The sequence below is a fragment of the Palaemon carinicauda genome, chromosome 8 (assembly GCF_036898095.1).
Source record: "Palaemon carinicauda isolate YSFRI2023 chromosome 8, ASM3689809v2, whole genome shotgun sequence".
NCBI lineage: Eukaryota > Metazoa > Arthropoda > Malacostraca > Decapoda > Palaemonidae > Palaemon > Palaemon carinicauda.
The window spans coordinates 126084237-126102562 of NC_090732.1; the positions used below are offsets into that span (position 1 = coordinate 126084237).

General features: G+C 43.6%; 1 protein-coding gene across 1 annotated transcript in view; it reads left to right on the top strand.

Annotated features, from left to right (window-relative positions):
* Positions 1-17720, top strand: part of LOC137645895 (DNA replication complex GINS protein PSF3-like) — a 46197-nt gene extending 28477 nt beyond the window's left edge. The window contains exon 4 of the mRNA XM_068378926.1: positions 17262-17720. Within this exon, the coding sequence (XP_068235027.1) occupies positions 17262-17492 (231 nt within the window). The 3' untranslated portion in view covers positions 17493-17720. The remainder of the gene's footprint in view (positions 1-17261) is intronic.
* The last annotated feature ends 606 nt before the right edge of the window (positions 17721-18326 follow it).

Sequence of the window (18326 nt, forward strand, 5' to 3'; positions counted from 1 at the left end):
GATAACAGTTTTGTCATCATTTCACAGACTGTATACCAGGCTGTCTTGAATACCAGTTTGGGTCTATCTTGATCATTTTGCTCCACATAAGTTGATACAAATATATATGATGTCACGTTGGCATTGCATTGCTACTTAAAGAGTACTCGACACCTCGGGCAAGTGTTGTCTTTTTGTTAATCCCAGTAGCAACAAGAAGTTTCTAGACACTGTTCCTTGTAGCTTCATGAGGGATCTTGGTTACAGATGCAACTTAGTATGCATTCCATCTAAGGTAACATGTTCTGTATAAATCTCAAGAAGAGGTAGATTGACTGTTTCTTCTACCACCTCCTCCTTCTCCTATCAAGGGGATGCAGCAGCTGCAACCATTACATGCTGGCTGGGCATCTGATGCTGATAAGTTATATGGCGAAGCACTTTTCTTGCAAACCACATCTGCCAAGAAACAACTCATCTATCCTCCTGGCAAGGGGAAGGATAAGTTGGTGTCTTACCAATCATTTCTCCTGATGTAGTTGGTTTGACAATGTCAACACCATCTCCGTGTGTCAGCACCCTCTCCGTGTTAAGGAGATAGATTTTCCACGCCTTTATACTGGTTTTCTTTAGCCAATATTGACTGAGGCCCTAACCTCTTTTACATCCCTATTTTTGTTAATAAGTTGTTGGAGTCTCCTTCCTCACTCCTAGACATGACCAGGAAGGATGATATATCCAGGGAAGAAAAGACCTTCCAGTTTGCAAGTCCCTATTTGTAGGATATAAAGTTTGTATACTGTACACATAAGAACAAATAACAAATTTTTAAAGTAATAATAATGGCTGTTGTAAACCCACGTCCTATTGAATTAAATTTCATACCTTGACCACCCTTTTCAATCCGATGCCGAAGGACAGATGTGGCTATTCTGTGACAGGAGAGTGATCAGGGCTTTTCCCTCCTTGTACCACAATTCAGTGGCCATTCCAGTGCTGCTGAAGACATATCCCTATTTTTGAGGACTGTAAGTTTGCATAGCTAGAATAAACACATTACTTTTAAAATGTTATTTTTCAATATTAATCTTACCCGATGATCATGTAGCTGTCAACTCCGTTGCCCGACAGAAATCTACGGTCGGGATACGCCAGCGATCGCTTATACAGGTGGGGGTGTACTCACCAGCGCCATCTGTGGTCAGGTACTCCAGTACTTCTTGTCAACAAGACCTCAATTTTTCCTCTGTCGTGCCGCCGGCAAGACCTACATGGATACGCTGTGATTTTGGAGTCTTTTGTTCACGGTTTTGGTGAATTATTTGCTCTAAAATTTAGCCTTCGCTGTACAGGAAGCTTTTCCCTTAGCTTAGATAGCTTTTGGAATTAATTTGATTTATTGGTTAACGATCTTTGCTTTACTTTGGAATTCCCCCTTGACTGTTCCCTAAATTCAAGATGTCCGACCACTCTCAAGCTCCTAAATATAGGCGATGTAGTGTTAGGACTTGTAATAGGCGTCTTCCGAAGGCCTCTGTTGATCCTCACACCCTTTGTTCCGATTGTAGGGGAAAATCCTGTCAATTGGAAGATCGATGTGGGGAATGTGCGGGGCTTTCGGAATTCGAATTTAATGAATTCCTCAAATATACAACTAGGTTAGAGAAGGAGAGAGTTAGGAGGAGTTCTTCTCGCTCTTTGGTTTATTCCTCTCCCCATGTCCCTCAACCTTTTCCTTCCCCTGTGGTGGTGACCCCCGAACCTGCTACGAGTGCTCAGCCTGATATGACGGATATGTTGCGTGCCATTCAGGCTCTTGGTGATAAGGTGGAGTCGTTAGTTAGTGACCACAATCTTCTCTTGGCAGATGTCAAGGAGCTTAAAGTGAAGAGTGCAGTGGGAAGTGTTAGTGCCAGTGCTGTGCATAGTGTCAGTGTCAGTGTTGCGCATGAGGATACTTCTGTGCGTGCCAGTCGTCCTCCCAGTCCTGGACCTCTTGCAAGCTCCCAAGCCCAGGGGAGAAGCAACGTCGAAGGGCAAAAGGGTTCGGCAGGCCTTGATCGGCGCACAGTTGTATCCTCAGTGGTTGCGGGCGTATCTGATAGAGATCGTCATTTCCACTCCCAGACGAATGAGCCCTTAAATTCCTCGTCTGCGGAAGAGGTTTCCAGGAGGAAACGGTGGACCCAGGTCTCACGACCTATCAAACGTAAGGTCCCTTCCGAGCTAGTCCAACGGCCCAGGTGTAGCCACTGGGCCAGTTCGGACTCGCCGCAGTCATGTGATGACTGCACACCTCCCAAGAGAGGTAGAGTGGTGCCTCAACAGGCCTCTGCTCCAACCACTGTGGACCCCAAGTGGTCAATGCTGCAGACTATGCAGTCTCAGCTTGCGGCTTTGATGCAGGAGTATCAGGCAGAGAAGGTTAGCACCCCTCCTCCTGCGAGCGCTCCTCCACCTTTACGCAGTCCTCCCTGTCAGATGCAGCCGCATCGGGAGTTGCCAGGTTCCAGCACTATGCGGCAACCTCCTCAACCCATGAGGCAGGAGCCTCATGCTATGCGACAACCTCCTCAACCCCTGAGGCAGGAGCCTCAGGCTATGCGGCAACCTCCTCCACCCTTGAGGCAGGAGCCTCATGCTATGCAGCAACCTCCTCAACCCTTGAGGCAGGAGCCTCATGCTATGAGGCATCCTCCTCAACCCATGCAGCACGAGCCTCATACCATGCAGCAGCCGCATTCTATGCAGCATGAGCCTCATCCCATGTAGCTTGAGCCGCATGCCATGCAGCATGAGCCTCATGCCTTACAACCCGTTCTGCAGGATTCAGCCATTCAGCCTGCCACTCTGCCTTTACCTCTCGCTACTCAACTCTCAGGCGATGAGGTTTCTGAGGATGAAGCTGCCCATCTGGATGATCCTCCATCTGAGGTGGAAGGACACAAGTCTTCGCCGCCTTCCTTAGACTTTCGCAAGGTCCTGGCTCTGTTCAGAGAGTTGTACCCTGAACACTTCGTGTCTGCAACCCCTCGTTCTCCTCCCTCCGAGTTTTCTCTGGGCATGCAGTCTACTTCGCCTGCCTACACCAAGCTTGTCCTCGCCAGATCATCAAGGAGAGCTTTGAGGGTTTTGGGGGATTGGTTGCAGTCCAAGCAGCAACTGGGAAGGACCTCTTTTGTGTTTCCTCCTCCTAAGCTTGCTTCTAAGTCGGGCGTCTGGTATGCCACGGGAGAGGAACCTGGCTTGGGGGTTCCTGCCTCTGCCCAGGCCGACTTCTCAAGTTTGGTTGACTCTCCCCGCAGGTCGGCTATGAGACGCTCGAAGGTCTGCTGGTCCTTTTCAGATCTGGACCACTTGATGAAGGGAGTCTTTCGCGCCTTCGAAATTTTTAACTTCCTCGATTGGAGTCTAGGAGTCTTAAGCAGGAAGACTGCTCCTTCTGACAAAGATGCGGCCATGCTGATCATGTCCAGTATGGACAAAGCAATTCGCGATGGTTCTGGCGAACTTGCGGCTATTTTTGTCTCAGGAGTCCTCAAGAAAAGGGAACATCTATGCACCTACTTATCGACTGGTATCACCCCTTGCCAGAGGTCAGAGTTACTGTTTGCTCCTCTCTCCAAGTTCCTGTTTCCGGAGGAGTTAATCAAGGGGATGGCTGCGGCTCTTATCCAGAAGGATACACATGACCTCATGGCTTCTTCAGCACGTAAGGCGAAAACCTTACCTTCCGTGCCTAGATCTTACCGCACCCCTGTTGCTGATACACCTGCTACTAGGTTCATTCCGCCCTTTCGTGGTAGAGCCTCCAGTAGAGGAAGTACCCGTGCAGACAGTCAACGGGGCAAGTCAAAGAAGGGTGCCAAGTCCACGAAAAACAAGCTTTGACTTCCTTCCTCTCCAGACAGCTGTAGGAGCCAGACTCAAGACCTTCTGGCAAGCCTGGGAGAGCAGAGGTGCAGACGCTCAGTCTGTCAAGTGGCTAAGGGAGGGATACAGAATTCCGTTCTGCCGCAATCCCACTCTGACCACTTCTCCCATCAACCTCTCTCCCAACTACAAGGAGAAGGACAAGAGGCTAGCGTTACAACAAGAGGTGTCGCTCCTGCTACAGAAGGAGGCAGTGGTGATAGTTCGGGACCATCAATCCCCGGGCTTTTACAACCGTCTCTTCCTGGTGGCCAAGAAGACAGGAGGTTGGAGACCGGTGCTGGACGTCAGTACGCTCAATGCTTATGTCACCAAGCAGACGTTCACAATGGAGACGACGAAGTCGGTCCTAGCAGCGGTCAGGCAGGAGGACTGGATGGTCTCGTTAGATCTGAAAGATGCCTACTTTCACGTTCCCATCCATCCAGACTCCCAACCTTTTCTGAGATTCGTCTTTGGAGAGGTTGTGTACCAGTTCCAAGCCCTGTGCTTTGGCCTGACCACGGCACCTCTTGTGTTTACGCGACTGATGAGGAATATTGCGAAATTCCTTCACTTGGCAGACATCAGAGCCTCCCTTTATTTAGACGACTGGCTTTTAAGAGCTCCCACAATTCGTCGCTGTCTGGAGAGTCTCAGATGGACTATGGATCTGACCAAGGAACTGGGCCTCCTGGTCAATTTAGAGAAGTCCCAGCTCGTTCCTTCCCAGTCCATCGTTTACCTGGGTATGGAGATTCAGAGTCGAGCTTTTCGGGCTTTTCCGTCGGCCCCAAGAATCAACCAAGCCCTGGAGTGCATCCTGAGCATGCTGAGGAGGAACCGATGCTCGGTGAGGCAGTGGATGAGTCTAACAGGGACTCTTTCATCGCTAGCCCTGTTCATCGAGTTAGGGAGACTCCACCTCCGCCCCCTTCAGTACCATCTGGCAGCTCACTGGAACAAGGATATGACGCTCGAGACGGTCTCAATTCCTGTTTCCAAAGAGATGAGGGCTACTCTAACGTGGTGGAAGAACAGCATTCTTCTCAAGGAAGGTCTTTCGTTAGCTGTTCAGACCCCCGACCATCATCTCTTCTCGGACGCATCAGACTCGGGCTGGGGCGCGACATTGGACGGACAGGAATGCTCAGGGATATGGAATCAGGAACAGAAAACGCTTCATATCAATTGCAAGGAGTTGTTGGCGGTTCATCTGGCCTTAATGAACTTCAAGTCCCTCCAGCTAAACAAGGTGGTGGAGGTGAACTCCGACAACACCACAGCCTTGGCGTACATCTCCAAGCAGGGAGGGACTCATTCGAGGAAGCTGTTCGAGATCGCAAGGGACCTCCTCATTTGGTCAAAAAGTCGAAAGCTCACGCTGGCAACGAGGTTCATTCAGGGCGATATGAATGTCATGGCAGATCGCCTCAGCCGGAAGGGTCAAGTCATCCCCACAGAGTGGACCCTTCACAAGAACGTTTGCAACAGACTTTGGGCCCTGTGGGGTCAGCCAACACTAGATCTGTTCGCTACCTCGATGACCAAGAGGCTCCCATTGTACTGTTCCCCGATTCCAGACCCGGCAGCAGTTCACGTGGATGCCTTTCTGCTGGATTGGTCCCATCTCGACCTGTATGCATTCCCGCCGTTCAAGATCATCAACAGGGTTCTTCAGAAGTTCGTCTCTCACAAAGGGACACGGCTGACGTTGGTTGCTCCCCTCTGGCCCGCAAGAGAATGGTTCACAGAGGTACTGCAATGGCTGGTCGACGTTCCCAGGACTCTCCCTCTAAGAGTGGACCTTCTGCGTCAACCTCACGTCAAGAAGGTACACCCAAGCCTCCACGCTCTTCGTCTGACTGCCTTCAGACTATCGAAAGACTCTCAAGAGCTAGAGGCTTCTCGAAGGAGGCAGCCAGAGCGATTGCCAGAGCAAGGAGGATTTCCACTCGCAGAGTCTATCAATCTAAGTGGGAAGTCTTCCGAAGCTGGTGCAGGGCCAATGCAGTTTCCTCTACCAGTACCACTGTAACCCAAATTGCTGACTTCCTGTTACATCTAAGGAACGTTAGATCCCTATCAGCTCCTACGATCAAGGGTTATAGAAGTATGTTGGCAGCGGTTTTCCGCCACAGAGGCTTGGATCTTTCCTCCAACAAAGATCTGCAGGACATCCTTAGGTCTTTTGAGACCTCTAAGGAACGTCGGTTGTCCACTCCAGGCTGGAATCTAGACGTGGTCCTAAGGTTCCTGATGTCATCTAGATTTGAACTGCTACAATCAGCCTCTTTCAAGGACCTCACATTAAAAACTCTTTTCCTAGTATGCCTAGCAACAGCTAAGAGAGTAAGTGAGATCCACGCCTTCAGCAGGAACATAGGTTTCACATCGGAAACGGCTACATGTTCCTTGCAGCTCGGTTTTTTGGCTAAAAACGAGCTTCCTTCACGTCCTTGGCCTAAATCGTTCGAGATCCCTAGCCTATCTAACTTGGTGGGTAACGAGCTGGAGAGAGTACTTTGCCCAGTCAGAGCTCTTAGGTACTATCTGAAAAGGTCAAAACCTTTACGAGGACTATCAGAAGCCTTATGGTGTGCGGTTAAGAAGCCTTCGCTACCCATGTCTAAGAACGCAGTTTCTTACTACATCAGGCTTCTGATTAGAGAAGCTCATTCTCATATGAAGGAAGAAGACCTTGCTTTACTGAAGGTAAGGACACATGAAGTGAGAGCTGTGGCTACTTCAGTGGCCTTCAAACAGAACCGTTCTCTGCAGAGTGTTATGGATGCAACCTATTGGAGAAGCAAGTCAGTGTTCGCATCATTCTATCTCAAAGATGTCCAGTCTCTTTACGAGAACTGCTACACCCTGGGACCATTCGTAGCAGCGAGTGCAGTAGTAGGTGAGGGCTCAGCCACTACATTCCCATAATCCCATAACCTTTTTTAACCTTTCTCTTGATTGCTTTTATTGTTGTTTTTGGGTTGTACGGTCGGCTAAGAAGCCTTCCGCATCCTGGTTGATTTGGCGGGTGGTCAATTCTTTCTTGAGAAGCGCCTAGGTTAGAGGTTATGATGAGGTCCTTTAGTATGGGTTGCAGCCCTTTATACTTTAGCCACCTAAGAGTCGTTCAGCATCCTAAGAGGACCGCTACGCTCAGTAAGGAAGACGTACTTATTAAAGGCAGAGTAATGGTTCAAGTCGACTTCCTTACCAGGTACTTATTTGTTTTTTATTGTTATTTTGAATAACTAATAAAAATGAAATACGGGATACTTAGCTTCTTTGTTAACATGTATACTGGTCTCCACCCACCACCCTGGGTGTGAATCAGCTACATGATCATCGGGTAAGATTAATATTGAAAAATGTTATTTTTATTACTAAAATAAATTTTTGAATATACTTACCCGATGATCATGATTTAAATGACCCGCCCTTCCTCCCCATAGAGAACCAGTGGACCGAGGAGAAAATTGAGGTCTTGTTGACAAGAAGTACTGGAGTACCTGACCACAGATGGCGCTGGTGAGTACACCCCCACCTGTATAAGCGATCGCTGGCGTATCCCGACCGTAGATTTCTGTCGGGCAACGGAGTTGACAGCTACATGATCATCGGGTAAGTATATTCAAAAATTTATTTTAGTAATAAAAATAACATGTTTTGACATTTAGTTTTGAATTCCCTTCAAAGAGAATAACTACTTAGTGTCTTGGCCCTTGTTTTATTGCTTTCTGCTCTATACTTTTCATCTGTTCTCTTCGCTTGCTTTTTACGAGAGGTGTCAACCTCTTATCTTGCATCAATTTCTCTCCACCTTTAGAAACAGATATTATGTGAACCCTTTGAAAATAGAAATGTTAAGTGATATTCTTGGTAGATTTAGTGTAGCTCTTGAAGGCAGTAGGTGTCCCTTTTGACTTGATGATATTAGTGAATGTTTGACAGCCGTTCCCCTTATGGTAGGCAGTGTCATTTGCTGTCATTCCATGTTCTGATATCTCAATCCTCTCAGGTTTTTATATTCCCTAAAACATTTATTACCTTCTTCGAAATCAAAGATTTTTCGAAGGGTATGTATTCACCCATGTCTGTTTGTATTTGAGCAACCTTACATAGAAACTAATGTACTGAATTTGACCAAACATGGTAGTCATGTTGGGTATGACCCAAGGATGACTGTAACATTTTGGTTAAAGTACATGAAAATACAAGTACGCTGCCAGTACTTTGAAAATGATCGCAATATTCATTTTTTTTTTTTGCGAACATTGCCAAAAACTACCAAACCAATTTTGAGTAAATTTGGTGGACATGTGTGGTGTGACCCAAGGACAAATCCATTAGATTTTGAAGAAAATACATCGAAGTACAAGTATGTAGGGGAGTTTAGAGCAAAATAAGACCCCCTTATTTTATTGTGAACATCATTTTGCAAAAACTACTGAACCAATTTCAACGAAGCTTGTGGGACATATGGGGTATGACCCTAGGACAAATTAGTTAGATTTTTAAGAAAATACACCGAAGTACAAGTACGCCGGGAGTTGTGAATAAAATAAGACTGGGGTTTTTGTTTGTGAACAACATTACGTAAAAACTACTGAACCAATTTCAACGAAGCTTGTGGGACATATGGGGTATGACCCTAGGACAAATTAGTTAGATTTTTAAGAAAATACACCGAAGTACAAGTACGCAGGGAGTTGTGAATAAAATGAGACTGGGGTTTTTGTTTGTGAACAACATTACGTAAAAACTACTGAACCAATTTCAACGAAGCTTGTGGGACATATGGGGTATGACCCTAGGACAAATTAGTTAGATTTTTAAGAAAATACACCGAAGTACAAGTACGCAGGGAGTTGTGAATAAAATAAGACTGGGGTTTTTGTTTGTGAACAACATTACGTAAAAACTACTGAACCAATTTCAACGAAGCTTGTGGGACATATGGGGTATGACCCTAGGACAAATTAGTTAGATTTTTAAGAAAATACACCGAAGTACAAGTACGCAGGGAGTTGTGAATAAAATAAGACTGGGGTTTTTGTTTGTGAACAACATTACGTAAAAACTACTGAACCAATTTCAAGTACAAATCCATTATGTGTTGAAAAACATACAACATCGAATTACAAGTACGCATTGGAGTTAAGAGCAAAATAAGACTGCTTGTTGTGGCGAAGGCATGCTTTCTACTGAGTGCCCCTTTAGTTTTGCATGATTACTTGGAGATGCAATACTCAGCACACCATGTGATGAATGCCTAATGCTTCATGAATATTGTTGGTCTTTGGGATGGACAAAGGGTTGAAATGTGTCATATATTGTTATATCTTATGTGGTTGGGAATATAATACATACAGTATCTCTACTTACTTGGACTGTCATGAGTATTAATGGCACCAGTAGCTAGCTAAGCATTTACATTATCAATTTGTAGGCATTGTTGTTTGGATACCATGTGCTCATTCATCACCATACATCATTGTTATGTTCTCCATTATTTTCATGATGGAGGACCAAAAGTCATAGATTATAAGTTCTTTATAGAGTACATTTATGCACAGGAGTTTATTATCTGTCAGTGTCACCCTCTATTTATTATTTCAATGAATTATATTTATGGTCCACCTGTACTTTTCTGTCGAAGCCCTCCGCTTTTCAATTGTTAATATCCCTGTATATTTTTTGGGGAGTTGGTGTGTATGAATGATTGGTTCTCAGGAATCTGGCTTAACATTCTTAGCCTTGCTATCAGTGCAAAGAAACTTCAGTTTATTAACTTGTGTGTTGGTAGTTATTGAGGTGTTGCACATTGATTAAATACCTGGACAGTTTCTTATTAATTTTTTTTTTTCTTATAAACCAAGGGACAGTATATGTACATGCTGCTTTGCTTTTGTTTTTCAAATATAAAGTTTTAAATATTTAACTTAGCCGGTGAATATATAATAGCTGCAACTCTGCGGCTCGACAGAAAACACACTCAAAAAACTCGCGAGCGATCGCTATGAAGGTTGCGGGTGTGCCCACCAGCGCCAACTGTCGGCCAGATACCACTCTTGTATGTAAACAAAACCTTCAATTCTTCTCTGTCGACGTTGACGACAAGACGTATTCATACTCGCTGTAGAACCTGGAGTTTTCTTAACATATTTGGTGAAGTACTTCATTTTGGTTTGAGCTTTCGCAGTACAGGTGTTTTATCTTCAACTTAAATCTTGAACTCGTTTTTGGATAGATTTAATTTTTGATGGCTTTGGATTGTTTTTTGGACTTTCCTTGACTTTTAAATGGCCGACCCTTCCCTCAGTACGGAAGTGTGTTTAGGCTTTTAACAATTATCTTATCACGTTATAAATTAATTATAGATTTTCCTCTATATATTTTATATCTCAACCGCCTTTATTAGGCCTCTTCGATTAGCTTTCCATTTATAATAAACATCAAAATAAATTTTAATGATTTGTTTATATGCGACCTTTCCTGAGAGTAGGCGGTCCTAACTTGGAAACCGAAGTTAAACAACGTTGAGCCCTTACAAATAACCTGTTTTTTTGACGAAACGTAAGTGGGCTCTTCTCTTAGGTGCGAAATCAAGAGAGAGAGAGAGATAGAGACGGAGGGAGAGAGAGGAGAGAAAACGTTCCGATCTTTATCTCGTCCCAAGCGAGTAACGTTGTTCTCGAGTTTCTCTCGTCCCTAGTCTCTGTACGGGGAGAAAGGATAAAACGTTTTTAGTTTTTTATTCTCGTCCCAAGGCAATGTACGGTGAGAGATTGAAAACGTAGTTTTGAATGAACTAGTGTTTAGTCTCTTCCCCAGCCACTGATTTTTTTATCTTAAAATATGTTTACTGTTTTTTGCTGGTATTAATGTGCTTACATTATACGACTGATTTCGCAATTACAACCTTTTGATGAGGGTAGAATTGCGTGCTTCAGGTAGAAATCAGTTTTATTCATACCTAATGTGAATTGTTAAAAAATTCGATTTCAGTGAAATAAGTGCAAAACAGAAAATCGTAGTGATAAAGTGATATTGCGCAAAGTGTTATCAGTGTTGCGACCGAGGGTTCGTCTGTTCGTGCCTGTCGTTCGCCTAGTCCGGGACCTCTTGCAAGCTCCCAAGCCCAGGGGAGAAGTAATGTCGTACGACTTATGGGTTCGAGAGGCCTTGATCAGCGAACAGACGTTCCCTCTATGGTATCGGGTGTATCTTACCAAGATCACCCCTACCATAAGGCGAGAGAGACGATTTTCTCCTCGTCATCCGAAGGCTTTTCGCATAAGAAACCGTGGAACAAGGTTTCGAGGCCCTTTAAGCGAAAGTCAGTCCTTTCAGGACAGGTCCAGCATCCTGGTTTTAACCATTAGGACAGCTCTGACCCTATGCAGTCATCGGAAGACTGCTCGCCGCCTAACAAAAGCATAACACAGACTCCGAGAGTCTTTTTGTAGGCAAGGTTTTGCGGTCACAGACGTTACCCTCGTCTCTTACCGCAACCATTCCCGTTGATCCTAAATGGGTTGTACGGCAAGACATGCAGAATAAGCTTGCCTCCCTTATGGAAGACTATTCTGCCGATAAGTCCGTTGAGCCTAGCCGTTTATCTCATCGAGATCCTGGCCTTCAGCCACCCTAACGTTCCTTTGTGCGTCCTGTTGACGTTGGCGTAGCCAAGTCACGTCAGTCAGGTTGTTTAGAACCACACTCGATGCGGTCTCGTGTGGATTTTCAGCCACATTTGGACGTTAGGCCACTTGCTGATGCTCCTGTTGACGTTCAGGACGTTCGCTAACAATCGGAGTTGACTTGTTTTGACGCTGAGCGTCAACCTCCGCATTCTAGAGTTGTTTTGACTGCTCAGTCTAGGCGGTCAAAGCAGTCTCGAGTGGACGCTGTACGTCCTCACGCACCTGTTGTTGTTGACAGTTCACAGACTGTCAAGCAGTTACATGACGTTGCGTCCTGGTCTCACGCACCTGTTGTTGTTGACAGTTAACAGACTGTCAAGCAGTTACATGACGTTGCGTCCTGGTCCGCTACTAATGCACCAGTGCGTGTGGACTCTGCTTGTAAAGCATTGCCACCACGGTAGGTCTCTCCCTTGCTTGAGACTCGGCTATTATCGGACAAGGTTCCTTCAGATGAGGAAGTTGCTGTTCCCCCTCCTACTGATATTCCCTTGAGGACTCTGTCAGACGGAGAGGAGCTTAAAGCTGCTTTGCCCTCTATGGACTTTAAATAAATCATGCTGATTTTTAAGGATCTTTGTCCGGATCTTTTTGTAACTGCTGCTCCTCGTTCGCCTAAACGTCAGAGCTTACACTAGGCCTAGCTACTTCGAAGCCGTTGTTTTATAAGCTAGTGCTCTCTCGCTCTTCTAAGAGAGCTTTACGTTTGCTAGGCGACTGGTTTATCACCAGGAGGAGTTTGGGGGAGACAGCCTTTGCTTTCATTCCTTTTAAACTGGCTTATAGAGCGAGAGTCTGATATGACACGAGAGAAGTTCTCGGCTTGGGAGTTCCTGCCTCTGCCCAGATAGACTTCTCAAACCTCATAGACTCTCCCTGGCGCCTGGCCATGAGACGCTCCAAGATTTTACAGGTCGACTTCACAGCTATTTTCGAGCCTTTGAAGTTTTGCTGTACAATTATGTCATGCATAAACAAGGCTTTCAGGGATGGCTCCAATGATCTAACAGCCACGTTCTCTGCAGGAACAAGTCCCTCAGGGATGGCTCCATGATTTGGCAGCCATGTTCACTGCAGGAGTATGTAAGAGGCAAGTGCGCTCAATGTGTTCATTGTCAAGACAAACTTCACGATGAAGTCTACCAGGCTGTCTTGACAGCATTTATGGAAGGCGACTGGATGGTCTCTCTCGACCTTCAGGAGGCATACTTCCACATTCCTATACACCCGGATTCCCAACCGTTTCTGAGGTTTGTTTACAGGAATGTGGGGTACCAGTTTCGAGCCCTGTGCTTTGGCCTCAGTCCTGCGCCTCTCGTGTTTACGAGGCTCGTGAGGAATGTGGCAAGATCCCTCCATCTATCGGGGATCCGAGCCTCCCTGTACTTGGACGACTGGCTTCTCAGAGCATCGTCCAGTCTTCACTGTCTGCAGGATCTACATAGGACGTTGAGTCTGGCCAGGGAGTTGGGACTTTTGGTCAACCTAAAAGTCCCAACTGATCCCATCCCAGATTATTCTATATTTGGGGATGGAGATTCGCAGTCAAGCCCTGCTCGAAGTCCAACTAATGCTGAAACGAAACGTTTATTCAGTCAGGAGTTGGAACAGTCTCGTAGGGACTCTCTCATCCCTGGAGCAGTTTGTCTCACTAGGGAGACTACACCTTCTGCCTCTCCGGTTCCATCTAGCCTTTCACTGGAACTAGGACAAGAAATTAGAGACGGTATCATTCCCAGTCTCCGAACCAGTAAAGGCATGCCTGAAATGGTGGGACAGCAATTTCAGTCTGAGAGAGGGACTATCCCTAGCAGTCAAGAACCCAAACCACGTGTTGACCTCAGACGCGTCGGATTTGGGTTGGGGTGCGACCCTGGACGGTCGGGAATGCTCGGGTCTGTGGACCTCAAGTCAGAAGAGCATGCACATCAACGGCAAGGAGCTATTAGCAGTCCACTTGGCCTTGATGATATTAGAAGGCTTCTTCGAAACTTAGTGGTAGAGGCAACTCAGACAACACCACAACTTTGGCGTACATCTCCAAGCAAGGAGGCACACACTCCTTCACGCTGCTCGAGATCGCAAGGGACCTTCTCTTATGGTCAAGAATTCGAGGCATCTCCCTGTTGACGAGATTCATCCAGGGGGACTTGAACGTCTTGGCAGACTGTCTCAGTCGGAGGGGTCAGGTGATACCCACGGAATGGACCCTCCACAATGACGTGGGCAAGAGTCTTTGGGCTACTTGGGGTCAACCCACCATAGACCTCTTTGCCTCCTCGTTGACCAAAAGGTTACCAATCTATTGCTCTCCAGTCCTAGATACAGAAGCAATCTACATAGATGCGTTTCTACTGGATTGGTCTTTTCTGGACTTATATGCATTCCCACCATTCAAGATAGTCAACAAGGTACTGCAGAAGTTCGCCTCTCACGAAGGGACAAGGTTGACGTTGGTTGCTACCCTCTGGCCCGCGAGAGAGTGGTGCACCGAGGTACTTCAATGGCTGGTAGACTTTCCAAGAAGTCTTCCTCTAACGGTAGATCTGTTACGTCAGCCCCACGTAAAGAATGTCCATCAAAGCCTCCCCGCTCTTCGTCTGACTTCCTTCAGACTATCGAAAGACTCTCAAGAGCTAGAGGCTTTTCGAAGGAGGCAGCCAGTGCGATTGCAAGAGCTAGGAGAGCTTCTACCATTAGAGTATACCAGTCGAAGTGGGAAGTCTTTCGAGACTGGTGCAAGTCAGCATCTGTGTCCTCGTCCAGTACCTCTGTAGCCCAAATCGCAGATTTTCTTTTACATCTGAGAAAGGTTCACTCCCTTTCAGCTCCCACGATTAAGGGCTACAGGAGCATGTTGGCTTCGGTCTTTCGACATAGAGGCTTAGATCTTTCCAACAATAAAGATCTCCAAGATCTCCTTAAGTCTTTCGAGACCTCTAAGGAACGTCGTTTGGCAACTCCTGGATGGAACTTAGACGTGGTCCTAAGGTTCCTCATGTCAGACAGGTTTGAGCCATTACATTCAGCCTCCCTGAAGGATCTCACCCTCAAGACACTTTTCCTAGTGTGCTTGGCTTCGGCTAAAAGGGTCAATGAACTTCATGCCTTCAGTAAGAACATCGGCTTTTCTACAGAAAGAAGCCACTTGTTCACTTCAACTTGGTTTCCTGGCCAAAAATGAACTGCCTTCTCGTCCTTGGCCTAAATCTTTTGATATTCCTTGCTTATCAGAGATCGTAGGCAACGAACTGGAAAGAGTATTATGTCCTGTTAGAGCTCTTAAGTTCGATTTAGCTCTTACTAAGTCATTACGAGGGAAATCTGAGGCATTATGGTGCTCAGTTAAGAAACCTTCATTGCCTATGTCAAAGAATGCTTTGTCATATTTTATCAGATTTTTTTAATACGAGAAGCTCATTCTCACTTGAATGAGAAAGACCGATGTTTGCTTAAGGTTAAGACGCACGAAGTTAGAGATATAGCAACCTCCGTGGCCTTCAAGCAAAATAACTCTCTGCAAAGTATTATGGACGCGACTTTTTGGAGAAGCAAGTCAGTGTTCGCGTCATTTTACTTAAAAGATGTCCAGATTCTTTACGAGGACTGCTACACACTGGGTCCATTCGTTGCAGCGAGTGCAGTAGTGGGTGAGGGTTCTACCACTACACTTCCCTAATTCCAATATCCTTTTAATCTGTCTCTTGAAATGTTTTTAATATTGTTTTATGGGTTGTTCGGAAGGCTAAGAAGCCTTTCGCATCCTGATTGATTTGGCGGGTGGTCAAAGTCATTTCTTGAGAGCGCCCAGATTAAGGGTTTGATGAGGTCCTGTTGTATGGGTTGCAACCCTTGATACTTCAGCTCCTGGGAGTCTTTCAGCATCCTAAGAGGATCGCTGGGCTCCGTGAGGAAGACAGACTTACAAGGCAGAGTAATCGTCTAAGTCAACTTCCTTACCAGGTACCTATATATTTTGGTTTTGTTATATTGATAACTGTCAAAATGAAAAAAACTCTTAGCTTATACGCTGTAAACATAATTAACTCTGGTCTCTACCCACCTCCTTGGGTGTGAATCAGCTATTATATATTCACCGGCTAAGTTAAATATTTAAAAATGATATTTTAATTATAAAATAAATTTTTGAATATACTTACCCGGTGAATATATAAATTAAACGACCCTCCCTTCCTCCCCAATAGAGACGCAGCGGGACGAGAAGAATTGAAGGTTTTGTTTACATACAAGAGTGGTATCTGGCCGACAGTTGGCGCTGGTGGGCACACCCGCAACCTTCATAGCGATCGCTCGCGAGTTTTTTGAGTGTGTTTTCTGTCGAGCCGCAGAGTTGCAGCTATTATATATTCACCGGGTAAGTATATTCAAAAATTTATTTTATAATTAAAATATCATATTCATTACAGAAATGCTCTCATAATTATTTGTGTACTGTATATCCAGAATCCTGCTTTTGAATTTTATTATGCTGGGTTTGTACATTCTGTTCTTACCCTAAATATACCTCCTCCCTTAATCTTTATACACCATTGATTTTATTTTTTTATTTTTTATTTTTTTTTTTTTTTTTTTTTTGATGCATCTCTGTTTTTATGGAATTTACTGTAGTATTTTGAATTTTATTAAAGACAAAATGTTACATATATTATATATAAGGGTTAATTTCTCTTTTGAAGTTGAGTTATATGTAATTTTGTTAGTACAGTATTTACAAGTAGCTGAGGATACAACCAGTGTATGGTTTATTAACACTTTGAAATTCTAGGGATGGGGAGGGTGTAACTTGCAAAACCCCTATGCAGCAATATTTTTCTATTTATATTTACTTTAGATTAATTATTGTTGATAAAGTGATAGTTATATCCTTTGAAAGCTGAATACAGTACTTTTATTTTATTGTAGTTTGTTCAGAAATTGTAGAAAACAAAAAGTTGGTTTGTCAGAATTTTTTGCAATGTCATGTTAAGTACTGTATTAGAATATCAAGGATTGACATGTGCACGATTTCATTGTTCTTTGTGTAGGAATGTGCTTAAAATTTCTGGCAATGATGCTTATCAGTTTTAAGTGTACTGTAATTAAAATATTGATTTCATTGTTCTTTGTGTAGGAATGTGCTTAAAATTTCTGGCAATGATGCTTATCAGTTTTAAGTGTACTCTAATTAAAATATTGTCAGTACTGTATTGCAATCTGGGTAAAGTAACATAAATTATAAATACCAGTTGACAGTCTAATTTACTGTTGTTGTTATTTACTGTGATATATAAACAATAAATTGAAATGGATTTTATATTTAAAGGAAGGGTAAATATTTGTGAAAAAAATATCAACAGTGCACAATGAGTGTGTGGCTTGCCACTGACACTTAAGTAATAGGTATGCTACTAATTTGGATGATTTTCCATCTGTACTTTGTAATTTGTTCCCTTCAGCTGAATATTGTAAAATTCATATTTTACAGCACAGTATTTGCAATTATCAATAGAATTGGGAAATTTAACCATTTTGTTAAATCTAATAGAATTTATGGATCTTGTCCTAAGTTTGCTGTCATCCGGTTGGATAATTATTGTTAATTTCATTTGAGTGGTTAAACTGCTTTTTGATGTGGGGCAACATTTATATTTTTCCCAGACTCTAAGGGAGCGTCTCCGTTGGATTATGGACTCGGCACAGAATTCTAGTGAAGACGACACAAGTACCCAGATAGCAAGACTTGATGATTTAGAGAGATCCCTTTTTGGAGTTGGTCAGAAAGCCTTACGAGATCACAAATTATGGCTTTCTCGTAAAGCTCACATTCTAACTACATCTGCTATGATTGAGCAGCACAACAAAAGAAAATTTTCCGAAGTGGATAAGTGAATATTGTTTTGTGACTTATACAGGTTCTGTATACTGTAGTTTTTAAATAAAATGCTCTTGTATTCGTGCTTATTTCATGCTGATTGAAAGTTTTTTTTTTTTTTTTATTAATAGACACCAGATATATCATTATCAGTTTTATTTTATTGGACAGGAAATTTGATTTTCCCTTTCTGTATTACAATATTTTATATTTACGCACTTAAGTGATGGGAAGCTATATGCAGTACTGTATGATATAACTGTGAAAATATATTTTATGATACTAAATGATTTTACTGTATATCCTTATTTACTCATGAGAAAAAATGTTATTTTACCTTAGATAATTTTTTTTACTAATTTTCTCCTTGCATCATATACAGCTATATACTATATATATACCTTGTACTGTACAGTATATAAATAAATAGATATACTATAGTATATATATTCTGATGCATAAGTTAATACTGGAAGGACTGATTAAGTACTTTAATTTTTAGCAAAAGTGTCATATTACATTTCATAATCTCATATTATTTACCAAATGCTCTTCATGCCATGCTTATCTGGCTTTTGATTTCGGTGTCATGTCCTGGGAAAACACTTACTGTCTTTCCTAAATAAGCATATTCATTAACAGTCTAGAGAATTGTCCATAACCCTTATTTTCCGTCAGTATTTTCATTGAACATTTTCTTAGTTTTACTCATTCATTTTCAGTCCAACATTTATGCTTTCTTTATTCGACATCTTTTGCGATTCCTCCTGTGATTCACTAAACAGAACTATGATCTGCAAATCTTAAGTTGTTAAGGTATTCCCCATTAATGTTAATTCATACATTTTCCC